The sequence below is a fragment of the Cricetulus griseus genome, chromosome 7, assembly GCF_003668045.3.
Source record: "Cricetulus griseus strain 17A/GY chromosome 7, alternate assembly CriGri-PICRH-1.0, whole genome shotgun sequence".
Lineage (NCBI taxonomy): Eukaryota > Metazoa > Chordata > Mammalia > Rodentia > Cricetidae > Cricetulus > Cricetulus griseus.
This window is the reverse complement of record NC_048600.1, coordinates 44033937-44058821: the sequence shown is the minus strand read 5'-3', so window position 1 is coordinate 44058821 and position 24885 is coordinate 44033937. Positions and strand designations below refer to the sequence as shown.

The window sequence follows — 24885 nt, the reverse complement described above, 5'->3', positions numbered from 1 at the left end:
TTTAGGTAACTGATTTTCATTTTTTTTTATTCCAGAGATTAAAGACACTAGATCTTTAACCTTGAAGGGCGGGCAAAAGGTCGGCTATGCTGTCAACATAAAAGTCAGGGACCATTTTCTTCTTGTACATGCAGTCACTTTCCTGATTAATCTTCACATCCTCAAGAGTGGAGACTCCGGTGAGGGTCAGGATAGTCTTCAGGCTACAGGTGGCGCCCAGGAGGATGTCTGTGTCCAGGCGGTCTCCCACCATAACGGTGCGCTCCGGGTTGATACCATACTCCTGGGAGACGCAGTCGAAGATGAAGCGGCTAGGCTTCCCGATGATATCCGCCTGGCGCTGGGTGGCCATCTCCACGGCTCGCACCAGACAGCCGGTACCTGCGGGGCGAAGGAGGGAAGGGGACGCTGGGGGTCAGAGGACACGGAAGGGCTGGGCCCGCCCTCCAACCTCCAGCCCCTAGGCGCACGGACCCGCAATGAAACGGCCGTTCTCTAGCGGGAGCCGGTTGTCCATGTTGGTGCCCACGAGCAGGCAGTCGGGCTGCTGCAGGTACCGCACGGCCTTGGTGAGTTTCATGTAGCTGAAGTGTGGGTCGAAGCCCACCACGACCGCGCGCACGCCGGGTTCGAGCGGCACCGCCAGCCAGTCGCTCGGGCCTTCGCCTTGCAACGCCTCCGGGCCCACACCCACACTGGCGACACCCACGGCCTCCAGCTCGGCCGCTAAGGCCGGGCTGCCCAGCACGTAGGCCTTGGGGTCCGGCACGCCGGCCAGGCGCTGGCGCAGATAGAGCGCGCTGCAGTAGGCCGTGCCGAAGACCTCGAGGCCCGCGTCGGGCCCCACCGGACCGCCGAAACCCAAGCGCCTTAGCTTCTCCGCGTAGGCCGTGCGAGTCTTGCTGCTGTTGTTGGTGATGAAGCCCAGTCGCTTGCCGCGGGCCCGCAGCGCCCGTAGAGTCTCCGGCGCGCCCGGCACAGCCGTCTCACCGCGCCACAGCACACCATCGCAATCGAACAGCAGCGTGTCCACATCGGCCAGCAGCACCTTGGCCCGCTCGGCATTCAGCCGCACGCAGCGGACTTCGTCGCCGCCGGCCTCCGACTCCGCCATGACCGACCGCTGACCGCTGCAGGCACCCGCCGCCGCCGCCGCCGCCGCCGCCACTACCGGCCGATCCTTACAGCCGCCCGCCGCGGCGCCAGCCCCGCCTCTACGACGCTCATTGGACCTTCTCCTCGCGCGCACCGCCCATTGGCTCCTGCTTGCGCCAATCCATCTCCGTTTCCCGCGAGCTGCAAGGCGCACAGCTGCAACTGTCGCGAGCCCGGCGCGCGGAGGCGGGCAGCCATTGGCCGTCTGGCCCGGGTGCGCCAATGATTGGCTGGCAGAGCTCCAACCGGCAAGGGTAAAGCGTACGCTGCCGAAACGCTGCGGGCCGGGAAAGGCACGGGACGTAAGGCGGCTGACCATGGATGGCCGCGGGGTAGCTCGGTCATTGGAAACTGGTGGTCAGCCTAGGTGACCGAGACTCCAGGTCAGTGACCCGGCCAGGCCGGCTGCTGATTGGCTACCTCTTCTGGAGGCCTTGGTTGGGCGGGGCTGTCCGCAGGAGCACGGCGGGAGGGGCCACCAGCACCGCAGTCACGTAAGCGTCTTAGACTTCGTGAAGTTGGCGCTTGAACCTTTCGGTCTTTGAAGCCAGCCCGGAACTTTCTTTCCAGGGTACTTGAATTCTCAGCTTCAGTTCTTCCAAACGGTTTCCCAGGACCTCCAAGTGACATGAGCCAATAATGGCAAAGCAGTGGGATTGGGATCCAGGGGGACATTGCCTACAGTGTGATACTCAGCAAATGGTCGCGCTTCTCGTCCTCATCAACTATTAACACTTTTATTGAGGCATAATGTACAATGATGGGCTTAAGTCTTAAGTATAGCCGGGCGGTAGTGACTCACGACTTTAATCCCAGCACACGGGATGCAGAGGCAGTAGGATCTCTGAGTTCGAGACCAGTCTAGTCCACAAGAACTAGTTCCAGGACAGTCTCCAAAGCCACAGAGATACCCTGTCTCGAAAAACAAAACAAAACAAGTCTTACGTATAGATCAATGCGATTTTTACATATTAATATCTTCATATATCAGCTATCCATAATTCCAACATTTCACAAAAAAGTCCACTTATATTACTATCTGGCCAATAACGGATATCTTTCCCCAACCACGTTTCTGGCCTTGATTATACATTCACTCTAATTTGCTTGTTCTAATCTTTTTAGAATAATCACCTTTGGACTAGAGGAATTTCTATTGAAGATCTTACTCTGTTAATCACAGAGACGGGAAGAGAAAGACCACTGACCCAAATCATCATGACCCAATTAATTAAAACAACTAATTAAACCGGGTTTTTAAAAATTTATTTAACTTTATGTGAATTGGTGTGAGGGTGTCAGATCCCTTGGAACTGGAGTTACAGACAGTTGTGAGCTGCCATGTGGGTGCTGGGAATTAAACCTAGGTCCTCTCAAAGAGCAGCCAGTGTTCTTAACCACTGAGCCATCTCTCCAGGTCCTGAGTTGTTTTGTTTTGATTCGTGTACATGGGCTGCTTCCTCCTAAACTGAGGTTTAGAGGTTAGCATTGGTTGTGAGGAAAACGAAGATTTATAAAGTTCAGGGGCAGGGGGTTTCTAAATGGGGGGATCTGGGCAGGCAATAGGAGCAGAACATAAGCCAAAGGACTCCCTGAAATAAAAACATGGGCTGGGCGTTGGTGGCACATGCCTTTGGGAGGCAGAGGCAGGTAGATCTCTGTGAGTTCCAGGCTAGCCTGGTCTACAGAGCGAGTGCCAGGATAGGCTCCAAAGCTACACAGAGAAACCCTGTCTCAAAAAACCAAAAAAAAAAAAAAAAAAAGTAAAGAAAAAAAGAAAAAAAAAGAAATAAAGACATGGTTGCAAGGGGGCATAACTAGGTGGTCATACAACCTTTTGAAGCAAAGGTAGGTTTGCAAGATGATTATAAATAACTTTTTGAAACAAAGGTAAGATTGCCATTCCTGGAACAGGCAGTACAGAACCATTTGTAGTTAAGGTTATAGGCAGGGCATAGCTCAATCCTTGAGAAACGGGTTTAATCATAAACAGGAATGAACTTAGTTTTTCTTTAAGATGGCTTTTAAGCCTAAGATGGAGGCAGGCTGTTTTTTCACTCCTGCAAACCACCCTGATGAGTTCAGTTCCCAAGCACTCAAGTTAGACAGTTCACTAGTGCCTGTAACTCCAGCTCCAAGGGATTGGTGACATTCTCCTGACCTCTTTGGACACCTGCACACATATGCACATACCCACATGTACTTAAACATATTTTTAAGGATTTCCTTTTTAGCTGGGCACTGGTGATGCACGCCTTTAGTCCCAGCACTTGGGAGGCAGAGGCAGGAGGATCTCTGTGAGTTCAAGGCCAGCTTGGTCTTCAGAGAGTTCCAGGACAGCCTCCAACCTACAGAGAAACCCTGTCTCAAAAAAACAAAACAAGGTACAAAAAACAAAAAAAGATTTCTTTTTTTTATTTTATGCATATGAGTGTTTGCCTACATTTGTGGTAACCTTGGAGACCAGGAGTGAGCTCCTCTGGAACTGGAGTTACAGGCTTTTGTGAGCTGTCATTTGGGTGCTAAGAAAGGAATGGCCAGTATGGTGGCCCACACCTTTAATCCCAGGACTCAGAGGCAGAGTTAGGTGGATCTCTGGGAGTTTAAGGTCATTCTGGTCTGAAAAGCAAGTTTCAGAACAGCCAGGGCTGTTACATAGAAACCCTGTCTCCATAAACATAATAATGTGTGTAAAATCTTTTGAAAACTATTATCATTGTTTTCTTTTCTTTTCTTTCTTTCTTTTTTTTTCTTTTAAATTTGGTTCCTGTGTGCCCATGCCATGGCATGTGGAGGTCCAAGGATACCTTCCAGGAGTCAGTTCTCTCCTCCTACCCAGTGGGTCCTAGGAATCCAACTCAGGTTGACAGGCTTGGCTTCGAGTGCTACCTCACTGGCCCCGTTTGTTTGTTCATTTTGAGGCAGGGTTTTATAAATTAAGGCCACCCTCTGTTCAATATGTAACTGAGGGTGACTTTGAATTTATGTTTTGTGTCTCCTAATTATTGAGATCATAGATAATTGCCACCATGTCTAATTTGTGTATGCTAGGCAAACAAAACTCTATCCATGAGCTACATCCCCAGACGTCTTTTGTTTGATTGTTTCTTCAAGACAGACTTTCTACTCTGTAGCCTGGGCTGGCCTGGAACTTTTGGCAGTCCTCCTGCCTCAGCCTTCTAAGTGCTGGGATTACAGGCATAAGCTGCCATGCCCACTCTAGGACCATCTTATAAATGAGATGTACCCTTAATTATCATGCTTCCTTAACTCAACATAATGCCTGTGAAATCCATCCTCAGTTTATTTTTAATTTTTATTGAATTATCTCTTGCTGATGGACACTAGGCCATTTCTAGTTTAAGGCTCTTGTAATGTCCATGTGGTTGTTCTTTTGTTTAAGTTAAAAATGAGCACGCTAGAGATGGAACTGACGTGATGGAACATGAACCAAGAGGTACATTAACCATAGAGTTTATTACAGGTGGGGAGAGCGAGAGGGGGAGAAGAGAGAGACAACGGTTGGGAGAGGGAGAGGGAGAGGGAGGTCAAAGGGGGAGAGAGCGAGAAGAGCAAGAGAGGAAGAGGGAAGAGCTTGTAAGTGGGCAGGGGTCTGTCTTTTAAAGGGGTCCTTTACACCTACATGCAGACTAGTACTCATGGAACCCTGGGCTGACGAGAGTACTGCCTGAGTACATTCTGCCAGATAACAGGGCCAGGCCAGCATAATGCCTGAATCCTTGCACATGTGAAGATTCTTGTTCTTATGTATGAATATATGGACATTTGCTCCCACATCTGGGTGTATCATTTGGAGTAGAATTGCTAGGACATAGGGGAGGTGTGTGTTTACCAGTATCACTGACTAGAGCTAAGTGTCAGAATAACAATATTTCCCAGTTTCCTGAGGGCCTACCCTGTGCCATGTAGACACTGAATTCCCAGTTTGTTATTCTCTTGTTTTGCTCTTGAACCCTAGTTCTCCATAAAGTTTTTTTCTGAATCACTTCCATCTTCAAACTCATCAGACAAACCTAATGACCTCAATACTCCTAAGTGTTATTCTTTTGTTTAAAAAGAAGAAAAGAGAAATGCTGAGACATTAGACATAAGACTATAAGTTTATTATAAGGCCCGGCAGAATGGGGAGACTAAGAAGAGGAACAGGGGTAAATGGATGACTGCCATGGCCGGTCGCCATAGAGAGAGCACATAGGTGAGAGAGAGTAGAAAGGAAGCTGAGAGGAAACAGAGCGGGGAAACAGAGAGAGGGAAACAGAGAGGGGACAGAGAGAGGGAACAGAGAGCGTAAATGGGCAGGGGCCTATCTTTTAAAGGGGTCCTCTGCACCTGCGTGCAGACTTAGTTCCCATGGAACCTTGGGCTGACCAGGGTATTGCCTGTTCCACCAGGTAACAGGGGCAGGCCAGCATAATGGCTGAACCTTTCACTAAGGGTCCTATTTATGGAACATCTCATCTCTATTGGCTTGGAAAACCTGAAGGACAACAACCACAGCTTTGGAGGGCAGGGACTGCTGGGTTCCTGCCTGGATTACACACTGCCTAGGAGAATTCCTTCATTTCCCTGACTTTATATTTAGTTTGGGGAACTGAGCTGAGCCTGAGAAGAGCTGCACTAGACAAAAGATTACAAATGCCGATTTTATTACTTAGAAACCAGGAGTTGATTTGGTATACAGGCCACAATGGAGAATGCCAGTTGTGTTCAGATGTGACCAGACTTCTGAAACCCTGACCTGATTGTCTTGGTTTACACTTGATACTCAGTAAATATACAGACAATAGCTCCACTCCTGTTGTGAAAAATCACAGAGCCGTCCTGAGAAGGAGGTATGGTTAGTACACCTGAGTTACAGTGAGGACACTGAGCAACAAAGAGCCATCACTAGACAATGCAGAACAGGGATGAAATTCATTGTCTCCAAAACTGAACACTCAGCCACCTCTGCTGAGTGCACTGGTATGTCTGTTGGTGAAAGGGACACCTGTATAGTGGAAGACGTACAAAAGATGGCTGTGGATAAGGTCCTAGAGGAGGAATCTGAAGGGGACAGTGGCCTTCATGGTGGAGTGGCCTGTGGATGGACAGGAGCCCATTTTCATATGTTCCTCATGCACAGTTGGTACTTAGTATATATCTTCTAGTAGAGAGCACCAGTGTCTTGTCTTCCCAAATAAGGAGCATCCCATAAGTGGCTCAGTCAATGGTACAGAATAGACTGTGATAGTTGATCTTCATTGTTGTTGCTGGGTTTTGTTTTGTTTTGAGACAGGGTTTCTCAGTGGCTTTGGAGGCTCTCCTGGAACTCACTCTGTAGACCAGGCTGGCCTTGAACTTAGAGATCCACCTGCCTCTGCCTCCCAAGTGCTGGAATTAAAGGTGTGGGCCACCACTGCCTGGCTTTTTTTTTTTTTTTATGTTTTGAGACAGGGTTTCTCTGTGTAGCCCTGGCTGTTCTAGAACATGCTCTATAGATCAGGCTGGGCTTGAACTCGATAGATCCACCTGCCTCTTCCTTCTGAGTGAAAGGCATTCAACACTACCCTGAGCTGTTTTTTTTTTTTTTTTTTGAGCTGGTTTTGTTTTAGACAGAATCTCACATATCCAAGGCTGTCTTAGAGCTGGCTACATAGCTGAGGATAATCTTCAGTTTCTGATCCTCTTACCCTACTGCCATTTTCCTACTGCTAAAACCAGCATGCCTGGTTTACCCAATGTTGGATATATTGAATCCAGGGCTTCTGCATTCTAGGAAAGCATTCTACCAATTGAACTACACCACCAACCATTTCTGCTGCCATTATGGAGTGTTCCATCAAATTAGGAGCCAAAGTAAACCCTTCTTTTTTAATACTTATTTATACAGTATTCTGTCTGCATGTACCCTGCAGGTCAGAAGAGGGCACCAGATCTCATTACTGATGGTTGTGAGCCATCATGTGGACCTCTGGAAGAGCAGCCAGTGCTCTTAACCACTGAGCCATCTCTCCAGCCCCCAAAGTAAACCCTACTTTTCTGCTAGTCAGGTATTGGTCACAGTGATGAGATTAAGTACTAATACTGAAACATTAATTGTTTTGGTTTTTGTTGTTGTCTTGTTTTTTGATTTTTTTTTTTTTTTTTTTTTTGAGACAGGGTTTTTCTGTGTAGTCCTGGCTGTCCTGGAACTCACTTTGTAGACCAGACTGGCTTTGAACTCACAAAGATTCACCTGCCTCTGCCTCCCAAGTGCTGGGATTAAAGGCCTTTGCCATCACTGCCCAGCTTCAATTTCGTCCCCCCCACCCCAGTTGTTCTTTGTTTGTTTGTTTGTTTGTTTGTTTTGTGAGATAGGGGCTTCCTACGTAACCCAAGTACTAGAATTATAGGTAGGTACCCCCATACCCTACTAACCCTCTCTCTCGGCAGTTTTCCCTCTTATATTCAATACATCTTTGAGGAAAGTATTACAGGATTCTGGGCTCACCAAACCAAACCACACCAACCACCCACTCACCCAAACAAACAAAAAAACCCACCCTACCAACTAACTCAACAAAAACAAATATAAACCCAGCCCAACCTGCTACTTCTCTTACTTGCCCTTCTCAGATAGATCTGTCTGGAGCTCCTAATTGCCTGAGCTCAGTTCCTGCTTTGGCTAGGCCCAGAATTCCTTCTGGGTGGCAGGAGATCCTTCCAAAATACTGTGAAGGCAGTTCCACCATCAGTCTATCCTGAGTGGGATAACCTTAGCTTGCGCTCTTTCTCTCTCTCTCTCTCTCTCTCTCTCTCTCTCTCTCTCTCTCTTTCTCTCTCTCTCCCCTATGAATACAGTGTTCCTGCCTGCACAACAGAAGAGGGCACCAGATCTCATTGTAGATGGTTTTGAGCCCTCATGCGGTTGCTGGGACTTGAAATCAGGACCTCTGGAAGAGCAGCCAGTGCTCTGAGCCATGTTTCCAGCCCCACCTTAGCTGTGTCTTATACATCCCAGCTTGTACCAAGACAAAGGTCCCAGGTATCAGTCTCCCAAATTGACATTACAACATGGAAACAGCCTTGCTCAGTGCCCTTCAAAGGATAAAGTTTCCTGCTTCCTGATGAGGAGCCTACTGCTCTTCCTGGTACTGTGTCTGTGTCGTCTTTCCTGGAGACTGGGTCTGATCTACCCAGGATCTCATGGCCTGCATCCTGCTGGTTGCTGGGGATCACTAAGCTAGCAAAGTCCTCTGAGTTCTCAGCCTGGATTAGTTCTGAGAGCAGCCCTGGTACAGATATCCTGACTGTATAAAACTTTAGGTTTTTCATCTTCAAAATAAAGATGGTGAGCCTGTAGAGATGGCTTAGTGGGTAAGAAGACTTGCAGTGAGGCAGTGGTGGCATAGGCCTTTAATCCCAGCACTCAGAAGTAGAGATGTGAATCTCTTGGGAATTTGAGGCCAGCCTGGTCTACATATTAAATTATTTTTATTTTTTATTTTATGTATATGAGTGGTTTATTTATTTATTTATTGCGTGTATGTCTCTGTATCATGTATGTGTGGTGCCTGGGGAGGCCACAAGATCCCAGCAGATCCCATGAAATTGAGTTACAGACGGTTGTTTGATATCTTGTGAGTTCTGTGATTCAAAGCCCTGTCCTCAGGAAGAATGACCAGTGCTATTATCCATTGAACAATCTCTATCAATGACTTTCTCTGTCCCACCAGCCAGCTCCCAAATAACCACACATAGACTTCTTATTAATTATAAAGGCTCAGCTGATAGCTTAGGCTTGTTTCTAATTAGCTCAACCCATATTTTTATTAAACTACATCCTAACATGTGGTTTTTATCTCTATCCCATTTTGTGTGTCTGACTCATTCTGCATCAATCTGGCTTCTCTTCTTCACTCCCCCCTTCTTCTTCCCAGCGTTCTCTCTGTCCCCAAATCCTGCCTAGCTATTGGCTCTTTAGCTTTTTATTAAACTAACCACAGTGAAATATCTTCACACAGTATAAAGAATATTCCACAACATTTTCCCTTTTGTCTAAATGAGGAGAAAAGATTTTAAATCTAACATAATAAAACTATACAATAAGAACAACTATCATGTAAGAATTATATTTACAATGTCCAGTCCATTTGTATTTGGTGAATTTGAAGAAAATATTCCAGTATTTATTCTATCTTGATGAGTTCAAAGTTCTGTACCTAATTTACCTTTTATCATAAAGAAAGCTGAGGGCTGGAGAAATGGCTCAGTGATTAAGAGCACTGGCTGCTCTTCCAGAGGTTCTGAGTTCAATTCCCAGCAACCACATGGTGGCTCACAATCATCTATAGTGAGATCTGGTGCCCTCTTTTGGCATATAGGTATATACATGCAGAGCACCCATACATAAAATACAAAGAAAGCTGCAACGATAACTACCTAGTCTTCATCTCCATCTAACACCCCAGAAGGATGTAATATTACTTGAGTAAACAGGAAGTGCAGTACAAGCCACTTCCAAAACTAAAAGACACCATAGAAAGAGCTGGCTGCCTGGATTGTCACCCAAATTTCCTGTTATGTTGGGGCATCCACCTTCGGCCTGTAGGCCTAGAATATATGACAGACTTTTCTGTGAAGCAGGAATTTTTGGAGGACTGTCTTAACCTGTCTTGGCAAAGTTTGGCAGTCACTTTTCTTTATGTCCTGCTGGTCCAGTTTAGAGAGCATACTGTCAGCAGTCGAGGCAAGGGTAGCTTCTTGCCCAAATAGCTAGCTTTCACCATAAAAAAGCAAAACTATATGGAAGTTCTTCAAGGCCCATCATCATTTTTTGAAGTAAATTGTTATCTCACTGTCATGAAAAGAGTTATGTTATTAAAACATTTTAAATGCCATATGTAGTTCTTTGAAGTGTTTGAAGAGCACCTATTTATCTAAAATATATCTCTGTCTGACCTTGAAACATACCTAACATGACTATAAGTTTGATAGTTATAAATGACTGTTAACCTGTATTTATTATTCTAAATTACTTTCATAGAATATAACTTTACATAACCATTTAAATGAGCTGCATAGGTACAATACCTTAAACAAGAATAGAAACAAATACATACAGTGTAACAAAATTACCTTAAATTTGCATCAATATACAAAAAAATATCCATACCAATGTAAAATATTTGAGACTGGTGGTTGTTTAAAAGTAGATTCAACAATCCACTTTTTGTTTTGTTTTGTTTTTGTTTTTTGAGACAGGGTTTCTCTGTGGCTTTGGAGGCTGTCCTGGAACTAGCTCTTGTAGACCAGGCTGGTCTTGAACTCACAGAGGTCCACCTGCCTCAGACTCCTGAGTGCTGGGATTAAAGGTGTGCACCACCAACATCCAGATCTTCTTAAGTTTTTTTTTTAAATCAGGTTTATTTATTTACTTATTTGTGTGTTTGTATGTATGTGTGGGCCTGAGTCCCATGACATGTGTAGAGGTCAGAGTATAACTTGTGGGCTTTGGTTCTCTTCTTCCATCTTGTGGGTCCCAGGGATTGAATATAGGTATTCAGCCTAGGAGGGACGTACTTTTATCTGATGAGCCCTCTGATAATTGGTGTCTTAAAACAAAAACAAAACAAGACTTTAACATTTTATTTTTGTGTGTATGTGTGTGAATGTGCGTGACTGTTTGTGCAAGTGAGTGTTGTATATTTGTATGGGTGTCTGTGTATCTCAGGGTGCATGTGAAGTTCAGAAGCCAATTTCCTTTTTGTTGGTTCTGAGGATCAAATTCAGGTTCTTAGGCTTGGTGGCAGGTAGCAAGGGCAGGTATCTTGCCAGCCCAATGACTGCTAACTAAAAAGGATTAATCCAACAAAATAGTTACATGAAGCTACTCAAATACTCAAATATCATCTTCTAAAAATGAAAGGAGCTAGGAAACAAAACAAAAATATAAAAGGAACTTATATAAGAATGTTCAGAGCAGGCTGGAAAGATGGCTCAGAAGTTAAGAGCACTGACTGCTCTACCAGAGGTCCTGAGTTCAATTCCCAGCAACCACATGGTGGCTCACAACCATCTGTAATGAGATCTGGTGCCTTCTTCTGGTGTGCAGATATACAGGGAAGCAGAATGTTGCATACATAATAATTAAATAAAATTAAAAAAAGAAGAATGTTCAGAGCGAGCCGGATATTGGTGGCTTTAATCCCAGCACTTCGGAGGCAGAGGCAGGTGGATCTCTGTGAGTTCGAGGCCAGCCTGGTCTCTAGATGAGTGCTAGGATAGGCTCCAAAGCTACACAGAGAAACCCTGTCTCGAAAAACCTAAAAAAAAAAAAAAAAAAAAGAATGTTTAGAGCAACATTGTTCATTATAGCAAAAAGAGGCAAGCAGATCTCTGTGAGTTCAAGGCCAGCCTGGTCTACAGTGTGAGTTCCAGGATAGCCAGGGCTACAAAGAGAAACCCTGTCTCCAAAAAAAGAAAAAAAATCAAGTCTACTGTGATGAACGAAATATAAATGCATTGTTCATACAGTTCAGTCAGCCAGTAATTTTATTTATTTGTTGAGACAGTCTCATGTGTCCCAGGCTGGCCTTGAACTCTCTAGTTAGCCAGCAATGTTTGTGAACTTCTAATCCTCTTGCCTCTGCTTTCTCCAAATGCTGGAATTAAAGGCCTGAGCCACTCTGCTCATTCTTTTTTTTTTTTTTTTAAAGATTTTATTTATTTATTTATTTTATATACAACATTCTGCTTCCATGTATATCCGCACACCAGAAGAGGGCACCAGATCTTATAACTGATGGTTGTGAGCCTCCATGTGGTTGCTGGGAATTGAACTCAGGGCCGTCAATGCTCTTAACCTCTGAGCCATCTCTCCAGTCCCCACTCTGCTCATTCTTATGCAGCGCTAGGTATTGGAGCCAGCACTTTGTATATGGTAGGTGAGCCATCTACCAACTGAGCTATAGACCCAGTACAGGTTTTGCTTATGAAATGTTCTGGAACTAAAACAGGCATATTTCCAGCACTAAGTTTTAGGCCACTGTGAGCTACAAAGCCAGACCCTGTCGCAAAACCAACCAAGCAATCAACTAACCAATTAACCAATTTTGGAACTAAATTTTGGGATGAGTGTTCTAAGTGTCACAAATGGTCATTTTTATGTGACTTTTTCTGTTTTTTCTCTTTTGAGACAGGGTTTCTCTTTATTGCTTTGGAGGCTGTCCTGCAGCTAGCTCTGTAGACAAGGCTGGTCTCGAACTCACAGAGATCCACCTGTCTCTGCCTCCCAAGTGCTGAGATTAAAAGTGTGCGCCACCAATGCCCGACCAAACTGGAGTTATTTTCTCATGACTAGAGTAATCAGCAGGGAATTCAACCCTGGTCCCCTCTTCCGGTCTCCGCTGGCGCCAGGCACGCACATGGTGCAGACACACACAAAATACTCATACACGTGGGGTTCCAGGTCTACAGAGCGAGTTCCAGGACAGGCTCCAAAGCTACAGAGACAACCTGTCTCTAAAACAGCAACAACGACAAAAAAAATCCATACATATTTTTTAAAAAAGAGAGGGAAAGAATTTAAGAAAGAGAGGGAAAGATCCTTTAGTCCACGGCTAGCAACCCGCCACGTCCAGCTATCGGAAATACAGCAAGCCACACCCATTTCCGCTCTGCACAAAGTCTGGCTCCTGGGCTCTGAGAGCCAGGCTCCACCCCTACTGAATGAAGCTCTACGCCTCGACCTGCAGCTCCCGCCCCCTCTGTCTGTCCGTCAAACTCGTCCCGGTCCCGCCCCCTGCCTTGCTCCACGCAGATCCCGGTGCGGCTCGTTGTTATGACGACACGGTCGTAAATCCGCCATCTTCCTGTGGCGCGTTGCGACATGGAGGGCGCGATGGCAGTGCGGGTGACGGCCGCTCATACGGCAGAAGCCCGGGCCGAAGCCGGGCGTGAAGCGGGCGAGGGCGGGGTTGCGGCGGCGGCGGTGGCCTTGTCCTCCGGCGGCTTTCTTGGCCTCCCAGCGCCCTTCAGCGAGGAAGGTAACGAGGCTACAGAAGCCTGATGCGGCCAGGGTGCGGGCGGCTCTGCCCGGGCTGCGGGGTGCAGACTCGCCAGGATCCAGACTTCTCGAGTGTCTGCAAACCTTCACAACTCTCACGGGCTTCCTGCGGGCCACCTCTAGCCCGCTGGGCCCAGTACAGGGCCTCACCGGGAGCCCATTTCTCCAGCCCCTTGGAGTAGACCTGGCCAAACATCGCTCGCTCCTCGTAAGCGCTCACCAGCCCCAGCTCCAGCGACCCCTCCTTTGCCCCTGGGGCCTTGCTTGCCCCGGGAGGAGCTGGAGACTGGGGGCGGGGCCGTGGAGCCCTTCCAGAAAGAGACCCGACACGGGGCGGCGGCACCGCCCCACTGAGGACCTGGATCTCCCCTACAGGGTGGAGCGACAACTCCAGGGATGTGTAGGGCACTCCCGCTGTATCGGCTTTTACCATTGCTTAAACCATCCTCGAAAGGCAAACTATCATTACTACTCTTCACTTCAGAGATGGGAATAATTGGGGTTCAAGGATTGTAAAATGGTTGGATCACTCATCTCGTTCTTGTTAAGGATCAGATTGGAGCCGGGACTGTGTAACTCCTCCTAAACCCTTTAATTTCTCCTAGGAGGATGGGGAAGAGTTAAAAGCATGTCTGTATGCCGAAGGCTGTGTTGGGTACACTAAGGATTACTGGGTACTGATCTGATGGTTCAGGTATCTACTCTGAGTTCCACAGAGCTGTAGATTTGATCAGACAGGAAGTGGTTTGGCAAGTAATATTATCATCGGGGTGCTGTTCTTTATCCCCACAGGGTTCAGTCTCACTGTAATTGTTTTTTTTTTTTTTTTTTCCTTATTCCAGTTTGGAGAGTATCAGTTACAGTCTCAGAGGGAGCGCTCTAGAGATTCTTTTTGTTTTTTTGTTTATTTGAGACAAGATCTCAATACATACAGGACTGGCTGCCCTGGAACTCTCTCTGTAGACCAGGCTGGCCTTGAACTTAGAGTTCCTCTTGTCGCTGCCTCCCCAGTGCTGGGATTAATGGCATTTACCACCATAACTGGCTTATAGATTCTTGGGTTTGTTTACAGGAGTGGTTCTCAACCTTCTTAATGCCCAAACCCTTTAATATAGTCCCTTGTGTTGTGGCAACCCCCACCATAAGATTATTTCGTTGCGATGGGCAGTGGTGGTTCATGCACACCTCCCCATTTCACAGAGAAAAGGCCATACCAGAGCATACCAGGGTGGTTCTCAACATGCAGGTCATGACCCTCCGGGCTTAGCTATCAGATATGCACATTACAATTCATTTCTTACTTTTTTTGGTTTTTGAGACAGGGTTTCTCTGTGTAGCTTTGGAGCCTATCCTGGCACTCACTCTGGAGACCAGGCTGGCCTCTGCCTCCCGAGTGCTGGGATTAAAGACATGCGACAACAATGCCCGGGCACATTACAATTCATAACAGTGGCAAAATTGCAGTTGTGAAGTAACAACGAAATAATTTTTGGGGGAGTTCAAGACAGGGTTTCTCTGTGTAGCTTTGGCTATCCTGAAATTCACTCTATAGACCAGAATGGCCTTGAACTCAGAGATCCAACTACCTTTGACTCCTGAGTGCTGGGGATAAAAGGTGTGTGCCACCACTGTCTGGCTGCTAGCAATATTTTGTTGCTGAGTCAGACTGTAAATGAGAAGGGTAAAAGGATTGTATGCACTTCAGCGCTTGGTTTGTGACTGTGACCCATGTGCAGGACGCCACCCTCTTACAGGTGGCCTGTGTGCCAGTCATAGCTTGGGTTTCCCCTTTTATTTGATGGTTAATTTGTCATTGACTTTACTCCTCCCTTGTACTAGGCTGGGTTTGACTTTGATGTGGGACTGAGTGTAAGATAGTGGAAACTAGCAGACTGCTTTGGAAGCTGAGTCTGGCTGGTTCAGCTGAGTGACCTTGAGCCTTAGTAATTTTTTTAGGATGGACTTACTCATACCTTTCCCCAGGGTACTGGAATGAGTTGATTAAAATTCTTAGGTGCTGAGCTGAAAGGAAGGCTCAGTGGTTAAGAGTACTTGTTGCAGCTAGGCGGGGGTGTTGTACATATAGTGAGTGCACAGGCATACATACAGGTAAAACACCCACACTTAAAGTAAAAATAAACAAATCTAAAAGAAAAAAAATAGTGTGGGGGGGTTTGGTGGTGCACATTAGCACTGGGGAGGCAGAGGCAAGTGGATCTCTGTGAGTTGGAAGCCAGTCTGGTTCTAAATAGTGAGTTGCAGGACAGTCAGGGCTGTGTAGAGAGACCATGGAGAGGGAGGGAGAGAGAGAGGAAGAGAGGAGAGAAGGGAAAATGAAAAACAATTACTCTTTTTTTTTTTCCCCTTCTTCTTTGGATTTTTTCGAGACAGGGTTTCTCTGTGTAGCTTTGTAGACCAGGCTGGCCTCTGCCTCCCCAGTGCTGGGCTAAAGGCATGCGCTACCACTGCCTGGCCTTTTCATAGTTTTTTAAGTTTTTTTGTTTGTTTATCGAGACAGGTGTTTTCTGTGTAGCTTTGGAGCCTGCCCTGGAACTCACTTTGTAGACCAGACTGGCTTGGAACTTACAGCCTCCCAAGTGCTGGTATTAAAGGCATGTGCTACCAGTGCCCTCTAAAAACGATTCTTACATACTCATCATGTTAACTCTTGCAGATCCAGGAACAGGTGCAGTATCTGGGATGTGTAACTGCTTTGGGCTGATTTATCTTTGGAGTATACTCTAGATCAGGATGCTTCCCAATGGGGATCAGAGAGAAAAAAGTGGTCATGGTGTGGATGTAGCCCACTGGTAGAATATTTGCTTAGCATGTTCAAGGCTCATATTTAGCACTATATACACACATGCACAGAATAGTAAGATTGGTTGGAGTGAGGGTTCCTGCTATTCTGCTCCTGCTATTTTTAAAAAGCTGGCTTGTTAGCTAGAGCTTTATGGACATCCACCCTCTGAGCCTCTGTTGTGCCCTAGGTGGATATACATAACTAGTTAGCCCATTTATCTTTCTCAAGATGTGAAAATAACTTTGAGATGGCAGTTGAGATGCCTACACATTAAATCACCAGCAGGCTTAAAAATTTTTTTCAGACTCTGGGGATCTAAACTCAGTGGTATAATGGATGGTAGGCAAGTGTTCTACCACTGAGCTACATCCCCAGCTTCCCAGTAATCTTCAATCTGAGTCATTTGCTGTCCCCAAACTTGCTTAGGAGAGTTCCTATGTCTCCCAGCCTCTCTTCCCACCTCTGGCATGTAGGGACTTTGGATATGACAGCTTCAGTTTGCCCTTGCAAAATAAATTCGTGGTCAGAGTAACCCTATGCAGAATGCTGTTCTCGTTAGTAGACCTTGCTTCTGTAGACCTCTAAAAGATGAGGTTGCCGGGCGGTGGTGGTGCACGCCTTTAATCCCAGCACTTGTGAGGCAGAGGCAGGAGGATCTCTGTGAGTTTGAGACCAGCCTGGTCTACAAGAGCTAGTTCCAGGACAGCCTCCAAAGCCACAGAGAAACCCTGTCCCGAAAGACCAAAATAAATAAACAAACAAACAAATAAATAAATAAATGAGGTTAGACCTTAGGATGTACTCCAGTATGTCCTCAGCAGCTCCTGGGTGAACAGTCATCCTTGGGAATCTCTTGTCTCAGCCTGGAAGGGAAGCTGGATGAGGCCCTGACTGCCTTCAGTCCCCTTGACATGAGGCTTATTGCAGATGAGGATGATGTGCACAGATGTGGCCGCTGCCAGGTGGAATTCACTGCCTTGGAGGACTTTGTCCAGCACAAGATTCAGAAGACCTGCCATCGGGCCCCTCAAGAGGCCCTGCCCACCACCCCTGCTGCCACTGCACTGCTGGGCCAGGAGGTGAGCCCCTACCAGCTGCTACCACCCATACTCCTGTAGTTTGGCTTATCTCCCAGAAGGAAGCGGAAACTGTCTCGAGCAGCCTGAACAGCTGGTTTATGACATGTGGCCAGTTAGAAGGCAGAGATGGCTGTGGGTAAAGGCAGACTAAGCCTTTACCCACCAGAGCAGAGTTGTGCTTTGGATAGCCTGGGGCAGCTCAACCTCAGCAGCCTACATAGTTTGGGGGTTTGGGTTCTTTTTGTTTGTGAGGGGTATCTTAGCTTAGATCATGGCAATTTTTGTCTTTTTCCTTCTTTGCTATCCTGTACACATGGTTCTTAGGGCTCTCTTAAAGTAGGGCCTACTGGGTCCTGGGACCCATATGCAATAGCCCACTTAATTGAATCCCAGTGGTGTGCTTGGGGATGTACTCACATCGTCTTAACTAAATTCTGTCACATATAGCATTCCCAGGAGTCTTAGTGGGTAGAATTGAGAAGAGGGAATGGCCAGGCTTGGTAATATAGGCCTGTAATCCCAGCTACAGAGGAGGCTAAGGCAGAAGGATTTCAAGTTCAAGGCCAGCTTGGGTTACAATATAAGTTTGAGGCTACCTTAGACAACTTAGACTCAAAATAACTTTTTAAAGGAGGCTGGAGAGATGGCTCAGTGGTTAAGAGCACTTGTTGCTCTTGCAGAGGACTCAGGTTAAGTTCCTAGCACTTGTTGGTAGCTCACAACCAGTTCTGGGTATTCTGATGTCCTTTTCCTGGCTTCTGTTGGTGCTTGGCATACATGTGGTATACATACATACATACATACATACATACATACATACATACATACGAGCAAAACACTCATACATAAAAAGAAATAAATGCACCTTTTATATCTTTATTAATGAAAAGAGGCCTAGGAATATAGTTCAATAGTGAAATGTTTACTTACCCGCACAAACGCTCAGTCTCTAGTAGTGCCTTTGCTCCAAGAGAGGAGAAACCTCTAGGACAGTGGTTCTCAACCTGTGGGTGGTGACCCCTTTGGGTCATTCAACATCTTTTTCACAGGAGTCACCTAAGACCATCAGAAAACTCAGATATTTACATTATGATTCATAACAATAGCAAAATTACAGTTATGAAGTAGCAAGGAAAATAATTTTATGTTGGGGGTCAGCACAGCAGGAGGAACAGTATTAAAGGGTCGCAGCATTGAGTGTTTCAGGTGACATCAGAAAGGGATTAACTTTCCAGCTTTGTACTTACTACTTGCCCCCTCACGGAGTGTCCTTCAGGAAAGTCTGTTGCACAGCCTTGGGGTCCTTTCACTCCTGCAGCTAGCCCAGCTTCATGCCTGTTATGAGTCCCTTGCTGTATATGTTCTCTGATCTGTGTCCAGGCCATGGTGGTCAGAGGTATTAGACTGATGGGGCTGACCCTGACTCTGGGGCCAGGCTGTGAATTAGGGTTAGAGCCATGTTCCTTGGAGGGAAAAAGAGCTCCCTCCACTCCACCCCACCCCCCACAGCCTTTCTGTAGGACATGGACCAAGCCTGTGTTTCCCAAGTCCCCTTCTTCCATAGAGGGTAGTTCTTCTCTGTAAATTCCAGAATCCACAGATGCATCTATCTCATTTGTCTTTTGACCCCATTGATAGGTAGTGCCAACTGCAGCAGAGGGAGGTCCAGAAGAGCCCATCACTGTGGCCCACATCGTGGTGGAAGCCACCTCTCTGGCAGCAGACATCAGCCATGCTCCTGACCTTGTTGGTAAGCCAGTTGTCCATGGGTCACCCTCAGCTCTGAGGCATTGGCTTGATGGCTGATTATAGTCAGGGCTGGAGGGTCTTCATTGTGTACATCCTTCACTCTCCCAGGAGCAAGGCCTGTCCACAGAGGGGTCTAAGCCTTGTGTGAGCCTCCCCTGGGCAGGCCCTTCAGGAGGACGGTCAGTAGACACTAGGCTCTTTCAGGAAGGGAAGCCAAGACATTCCTTACTGCCCTGGAGTATTTGGGAATCTTCAGTCTATGCACCACCATGAACTTGTCCCTCTTATGTGCTTTTGCAGGATGTTTCTGTCCCTGTCCTCCTTAGCATCTTCTCCCCTTTTTTGCCACCCCAGTTCGTCCTTCTGCCCCTAGGCAGCACCCGGCAGTGTACCCCATCACCGTCCCTTGCCCCAGCAGTTGCCTTCGTAGGGTCATTGGGGTGGACAGGGTGTTGCTTCAGCTGTCCCTGACTTGCTGCTTGGTCTTGGTTTTCATCCCTTTGCTTGTTTACACTGGTGTGGATTGCTGCCCTGATTCTTGATGGGCTTTTATGAGCATATAACGCCAAACCTCTTTGATGGCTAATGCTTTCAATTTAAGTACTCATTGATGTGCAGTGGGAAGAGGGGCTACTGAGAGGCCTGGGTTGGGTTAAGTGCTTATTAATTGGAGGCTGCTGAGTATGCAGGGATCATTCAAAGGGCATTCTGGCTTAAACAGGTGAAGGGTGCCAGGGACTAAGTTCAGAGAAGGGATAAGCGGTTGAATGTTCAAAAGCCATTGAAGGGTAATGGGGTTGAGTACAATGTGGTTGGATGTTGGGAAGGGAATGATCATCGCCCTGCAGGGACCAAGACAGATGGGTGAATGGGCAGGTGGACAGGAAGTGATTGGGACAATGGATAGAACTTGACATTGAGAAGCTATGAGAATCAGTTGGGGCAGGAAGAGGGAGGATCTGTTTACTAAAGCCACCTTGGTTAGGGAAGGGAGCCTATGAGCACATTACCCTTCCCAAGGAGGCACCTGGACACCTGTCCAGGTTTCTACTGCCTTTCTCAATGTTCCTGCCACAGGAAGACTCACCCCTTGCCAGTCAGACTTAGGAATGTTGCCATGTGGGGGTGGGGCCCTGCTTCTGCCCTAGCACAGAATTTAGTTTCTGTGGTAGGAGGTGTTATTTGGAAAAACAAGTTCATTGGGTTCTGGTGTATAACCAAGCTCTGCCAGCTGGGTCCTTTTCCATCCATTTCAGCCTCCAGTAGTTTCAAGCTTTTGCTTAGCACAGCAGTCCTTACTTCAGTGACCCTCTGCTTCTCCCATGCCCTTTATAGTCATCCCAAGGGAAGGGGAGCCAGGAGCCCCCAGAATTTCTGATGGCCTGGGTAAAGAAAAGGCAGTGAGGGAGATGGGCTGGTCATAGGGGTTGCTTGGAGTGGCTGTATCATCTCTAGGTTCTTTGCATCTGGACTAACAGATGAGTTCCCTCTTGGTGTCCCTGTATTTGTCACCCATCAGGTCTCTGTCCTTTGGGATGGTACTTTTGGGGCACTGGGCCGGGAGCACCAGTGAGAAATGCCCTTAATTGTTTCTGAGTCATGGTGCTCATTCATTCTGTTTTGAGAGAATGGCTTGTCAAAACAAGACCAGCTGGATGGAGATGGTTTCTAAGAAGTAGTTTCACAGCTACTTCCCACTCATCACTTTTATGAGTAGAAAATGTGAAGTATATTTATAATATGACTTTGCACATTGTCAGATTCCTCAGCATCCTGTGATAAGTGCAAAAACCTGACTTCCTTTCCTCTAGCCATCTCAGGTGTCTAGTTTCTCCAGTTAGTTCTGGGCAAGGACCTGGTTAGCCTGCCTGCCTACACACTGGCAGCCCAAGCCCTTGGGCAGCACCCAGAACTATCTTTCCTTTAAATTGGTGGGACTTGAGTCATTCAGCAGAAAATATGTAGGGAACTGAACTAGGATATCCACTGCCTATTTACCTGGGCATCCTGTTGTAAGATCCCCAGGTCTCTTGGTTTGGGGGATGGGATATCTCCTCAGGGAGTGTCCATATTGGCCACAGTCTGGGGGCTCTGAACGTCAGGCAGCTCTACTAAGTTAAAGGTGGTCTATCCACATGTCAGACTGCCTCTAATGGCTGTTGCATAGATTTCTCTCAGTGCAGATTGGATCCAGGTTCTAGGTTCAAGGACTGGGTGGTGGGTGGCCTAGATAGTTCTGTGGTTTCGAGTGGACTCCTGTGAAGGGATCCTTATGGGCAGAGCCTGTAGTAGTGATAGGTCTTGAGGCTTACATTAACTTGCCTCTCCCCAGGAAGTGGGCACATCAAAGAGGTCATTGTGGCTGCTGAGGCAGAACCAGGGGATGGCGAGATGGCAGAGGCTCCAGGCAGTCCTAACCATCAGGAACTTGGGCTTATTGGGGAGGGCGAGCAGGCCCAAGTCAAGCTGCTGGTGAACAAGGAAGGCCGCTACGTGTGCATGCTATGTCACAAGACCTTCAAAACGGTGAGCCCCTGGGGCCAAGGGCCCATTGGCTCCCCTGCCTACTCCTGTCCAGTGAGGTGCCTTGAGCCTTACTGCCCCTCCCCCACAGGGCAGCATCCTTAAGGCCCACATGGTAACACACAGCAGCCGCAAGGACCATGAGTGCAAGCTCTGTGGTGCCTCCTTTCGGACCAAGGGCTCACTCATCCGTCACCACAGGCGACACACTGGTAAGTGAAATGGGGTTAGAGCTACACTAATAGACTGCTGACTGGCTCTGGGGGCACCCTACAGCTGGCCTGTGTCCTTCTGGATGAAAAGACAGAGGTTCCATGCCTGGTGTCCCCTCAACACAGGACATTGCCCATCTCCCACTGGGGGATGATTGTTCTTTTACAGATGAGCGCCCTTATAGATGTGCCAAGTGTGGAAAGAGCTTCAGGGAGTCAGGTGCACTGACTCGGCACCTTAAATCTCTCACTCCATGCACAGAAAAGATCCGCCTCAGCGTGAGCAAGGCCACAGTTGTGGGCAAAGAGGAAGTGCCTGCAGGTTAGCTTGGTGGGAAGGTTGCCTGAGTTCCTGGAATAGGTATTGCCAAAATTGGTTGCCAGGCTCTGCAAGGACTCTTTGAACTCTGCCTTAAAGGGTCTAGTGCCTCCCCTGTGGGGACAGTTACATCATCAGTGGCAGGAGAACCCATGGAAACATCACCTGTGATTCACCTGGTAACAGATGCCAAGGGCACTGTCATCCATGAAGTCCATGTCCAGATGCAGGAGCTTCCCCTGGGCATGAAAGCCCTGGCCCCTGAGGTAGGCACTGCTCTGCCCTTTGATCACACAGTACCAGCCAGGCTGGGCTCAGAAACTGCCTTCTGGAAGGCCCAGGACACAGTTATACCTCACCCCAGCCCCAGCCCCACCCCCACCCCCACCCTGGGAAGCACATCAGGGTGTAGGGAGAACTCCTTAGAAGATGGCGTATCAAGGCAGGGAAGCTGCCAGGGAGTGAGGTGAAATCTAGGGAGAATGGGATGGAATTTACTCGGTGAGAACAGAGGCAGCTGGCAGTGCACTATGGGGCTCTCAGGAGGGGCCTGTCATGAGTGCCATGTGGAGTGGGTGAGTAAGGATACCCTGTGGTAGGCTGCCTGGCAGGCTTCCCCTCCTTCCTTCTTTTCCTCTACCTCCCTTACAGTCCCCAGACCCTGAGGAGCTTCCCTGTTCCAGTGAGAACAACCGTGAGAACCTGCTACATCAGGCCATGCAGAATTCTGGCATCGTCCTCGAGCGGGTTGCTGGGGAGGAGAGTACTCTGGAGCCGTCTCCTCCCTCTGTGTCCAGTCACCAGTCCCTGGGAGAAGGACCCCCAGAACTGCCACTGCTGGAGATGGAACAGATAGAGACAGTAGGTTTCTGTTATTGGCATGATCCCTCTGGTGAGGCTAACTCAGGGCCTGCTTGTCATGCGAGGCTCCTACCCTCGTTCATTTAACTTTAGGGTTTGTTATCTTTGTAGACACAGTCTAACCTAACCTAGGGTGCCCCACATTTACCATGGAGCCAATGTTGGCCTCAGTTCTTGTTCTTCCTGCTTCTTAGTACTGGAAATGCAGATGTGCACCACTGTGCCTGGCTTGAAAAGTAGCAATGCTTTCTGCTGTAACTTTGTCTTGTAAGTTTCCTTACCAGAGGCCAAGAGAAAAGAGGGCTGGCTCTTGTTTTTGGCCCCTTTGGAGCATAGCTCACAGTAGGTGCTAGAGGTTGGTCTGTGGTCCCCCGACAGGTGGCCAGTGAAGCTTCAATGGTGCCTAGGGCACACCCATGCCCTCAGTGCAGTGAGACTTTCCCAACAGCAGCCACCTTGGAGGCCCACAAGAGAGGTCATATAGGTGGGTAGCAGGGAGGTAGGCGGGTGGCCTGTGGGATGGCAACTGGTGGGCTTGTGGGTGGTGAAAATGGCCTAACATTGGGTGTGGCTTCAGGGCCGAGGCCATTCACCTGCACACAGTGTGGCAAGGCCTTCCCCAAAGCCTACCTGCTGAAGAAGCACCAGGAGGTGCATGTGCACGAGCGCCGCTTCCGTTGTGGAGAGTGTGGGAAGTTTTATAAGACCATTGCCCATGTGCGGGGCCACCGACGTGTCCACTCAGATGAGAGGCCTTTCCCTTGTCCCCAGTGTGGCAAGCGTTACAAAACCAAGGTAGGCTGTTGGTCTTTGAATCCTTATGCCTGAACCCACCGTCCATTGTCTAACTGGGGGCCTGCTGTGTCCTCTGTTACTGTCTCCCAGCCATACCTGGGGTTGGGGGCTGTGGTTGAGAACAGGCTGTTACAGAAGGGTCTCCCTAGAATGCCCAGCAGGTGCACTTCCGGACACATCTGGAAGAGAAGCCCCACGTGTGCCAGTTCTGCAGCCGAGGCTTCCGAGAAAAGGGCTCACTGGTGCGGCACGTGAGGCACCACACAGGCGAGAAGCCTTTCAAGTGCTACAAGTGTGGCCGTGGCTTTGCAGAGCATGGCACACTCAACCGGCACCTGCGCACCAAAGGTCTGGGCCACAGATGGCAGGAGAGGGTGAGGGCGGGGTCAACGGGCCCTGACTGAGCCGAGCTTCCCTGTTGGCAGGGGGTTGCCTGCTGGAAGTGGAGGAGGTGGTGGTGTCTGAGGAGAGCCCCTCTGCGGCTGCCACTGTGCTTGCAGAAGACCCCCACACCGTGCTGGTGGAGTTCTCATCTGTGGTGGCTGATACCCAAGAGTATATTATTGAGGTGGGTATAGGGCTGGGGGTGGGTGCAGCTTTGGACTCAGGACAGCCCAGGCTGACCTGATTGACCTTTCAGGCTACTGCAGATGACACAGAGACCAGTGAAGCCACCGAGATCATTGAGGGCACCCAGACAGAGGTGAGAGTCTAGGGGTGAGGTATGGGAGGGTCACCAGGCTGCTGAGCAGCCCATCAAGCTGACCCATGGTCCCTGCATGCAGGTGGACAGTCACATCATGAAGGTGGTACAGCAGATTGTGCACCAGGCTGGTGCTGGGCACCAGATCATCGTACAAAATGTGACCATGGACCAGGAGGCAGCACTGGGCTCAGAGGCAGCTGCTGCTGACACGATCACCATTGCCACTCCTGAGAGTCTTACTGAGCAGGTGGCCATGACACTGGCTTCAGCAATCAGTGAAGGCACTGTGCTCACAGCCCGCACAGGTCCAAACAGTACTGAACAGGCCACTGTGACAATGGTGTCATCAGAGGACATAGAGATCCTTGAGCATGGAGGAGAGCTGGTCATTGCTTCACCAGAGGGCCCAATTGAGGTGCAGACAGTCATCGTATAGCTGGAGGGCCTCTACGGTGGTAGGACGAGGACCCCGAGTGCCTGCCCACACCTGTCTGTTCAGAAGACATTGAAGTTCAGGCACCTAAAGGAGATAAGAGTGTGAATATGCAGTCTTTTGTTTGTTTTTTGCCTTACAATAAAACATGAAAACCTGCAGCTTGTGATGTTGAGGTAGAGGTAGCCTCTGGGGCTGGCACCC

At 48.2% G+C, this 24885-nt stretch overlaps 2 protein-coding genes across 4 annotated transcripts; one reads left to right on the top strand and one right to left on the bottom strand.

Annotated features, from left to right (window-relative positions):
* Pgp (phosphoglycolate phosphatase) lies at positions 1-1181 on the bottom strand. Its single transcript, XM_027424920.2, has 2 exons — positions 475-1181; positions 1-381 (listed from the first exon to the last, which is right to left on the bottom strand). Exons 1-2 carry the CDS (start codon positions 1112-1114, stop codon positions 56-58), a joined length of 966 nt encoding a protein of 321 aa, XP_027280721.1. The 5' UTR covers positions 1115-1181; the 3' UTR covers positions 1-55.
* A 220-nt stretch (positions 1182-1401) lies between these two features.
* Positions 1402-24840, top strand: LOC100769603 (transcription factor E4F1). 3 transcript variants are annotated; one of them, XM_027424918.2, is made up of 14 exons: positions 12948-13181; positions 16932-17083; positions 18722-18833; positions 21165-21358; positions 21447-21567; positions 21737-21889; positions 21986-22152; positions 22538-22747; positions 23126-23231; positions 23325-23542; positions 23692-23890; positions 23968-24110; positions 24183-24245; positions 24328-24840. In XM_027424918.2, the coding sequence occupies exons 1-14, from the start codon at positions 13025-13027 to the stop codon at positions 24682-24684; spliced, it is 2352 nt and encodes a 783-aa protein (XP_027280719.1). In that variant the 5' UTR covers positions 12948-13024; the 3' UTR covers positions 24685-24840. The 3 variants fall into 3 exon arrangements, with proteins under 3 accessions (XP_035303092.1, XP_027280719.1, XP_035303091.1); XM_035447201.1 differs by lacking the exons at positions 12948-13181; positions 18722-18833 and adding an exon at positions 1402-1538; XM_035447200.1 differs by lacking the exon at positions 18722-18833 and having other exon boundaries at positions 13042-13181.
* Positions 24841-24885: the final 45 nt, after the last annotated feature.

What these genes read in the sequence shown, in the direction of transcription:
- Pgp (XM_027424920.2), bottom strand. Translation starts at nt 1,114, where the DNA reads ATGGCGGAGTCGGAGGCCGGCGGCGACGAAGTCCGCTGCGTGCGGCTG. An exon ending in GAACGGCCGTTTCATTGCGG is followed by an intron (nt 382 to 474) that starts GTCCGTGCGCCT and finishes TTCGCCCCGCAG; the next exon opens with GTACCGGCTGTCTGGTGCGA.
- LOC100769603 (XM_027424918.2), top strand. Translation starts at nt 13,025, where the DNA reads ATGGAGGGCGCGATGGCAGTGCGGGTGACGGCCGCTCATACGGCAGAA. An exon ending in CTGCACTGCTGGGCCAGGAG is followed by an intron (nt 17,084 to 18,721) that starts GTGAGCCCCTAC and finishes CCCCATTGATAG; the next exon opens with GTAGTGCCAACTGCAGCAGA. An exon ending in AGATGGAACAGATAGAGACA is followed by an intron (nt 22,748 to 23,125) that starts GTAGGTTTCTGT and finishes GTCCCCCGACAG; the next exon opens with GTGGCCAGTGAAGCTTCAAT.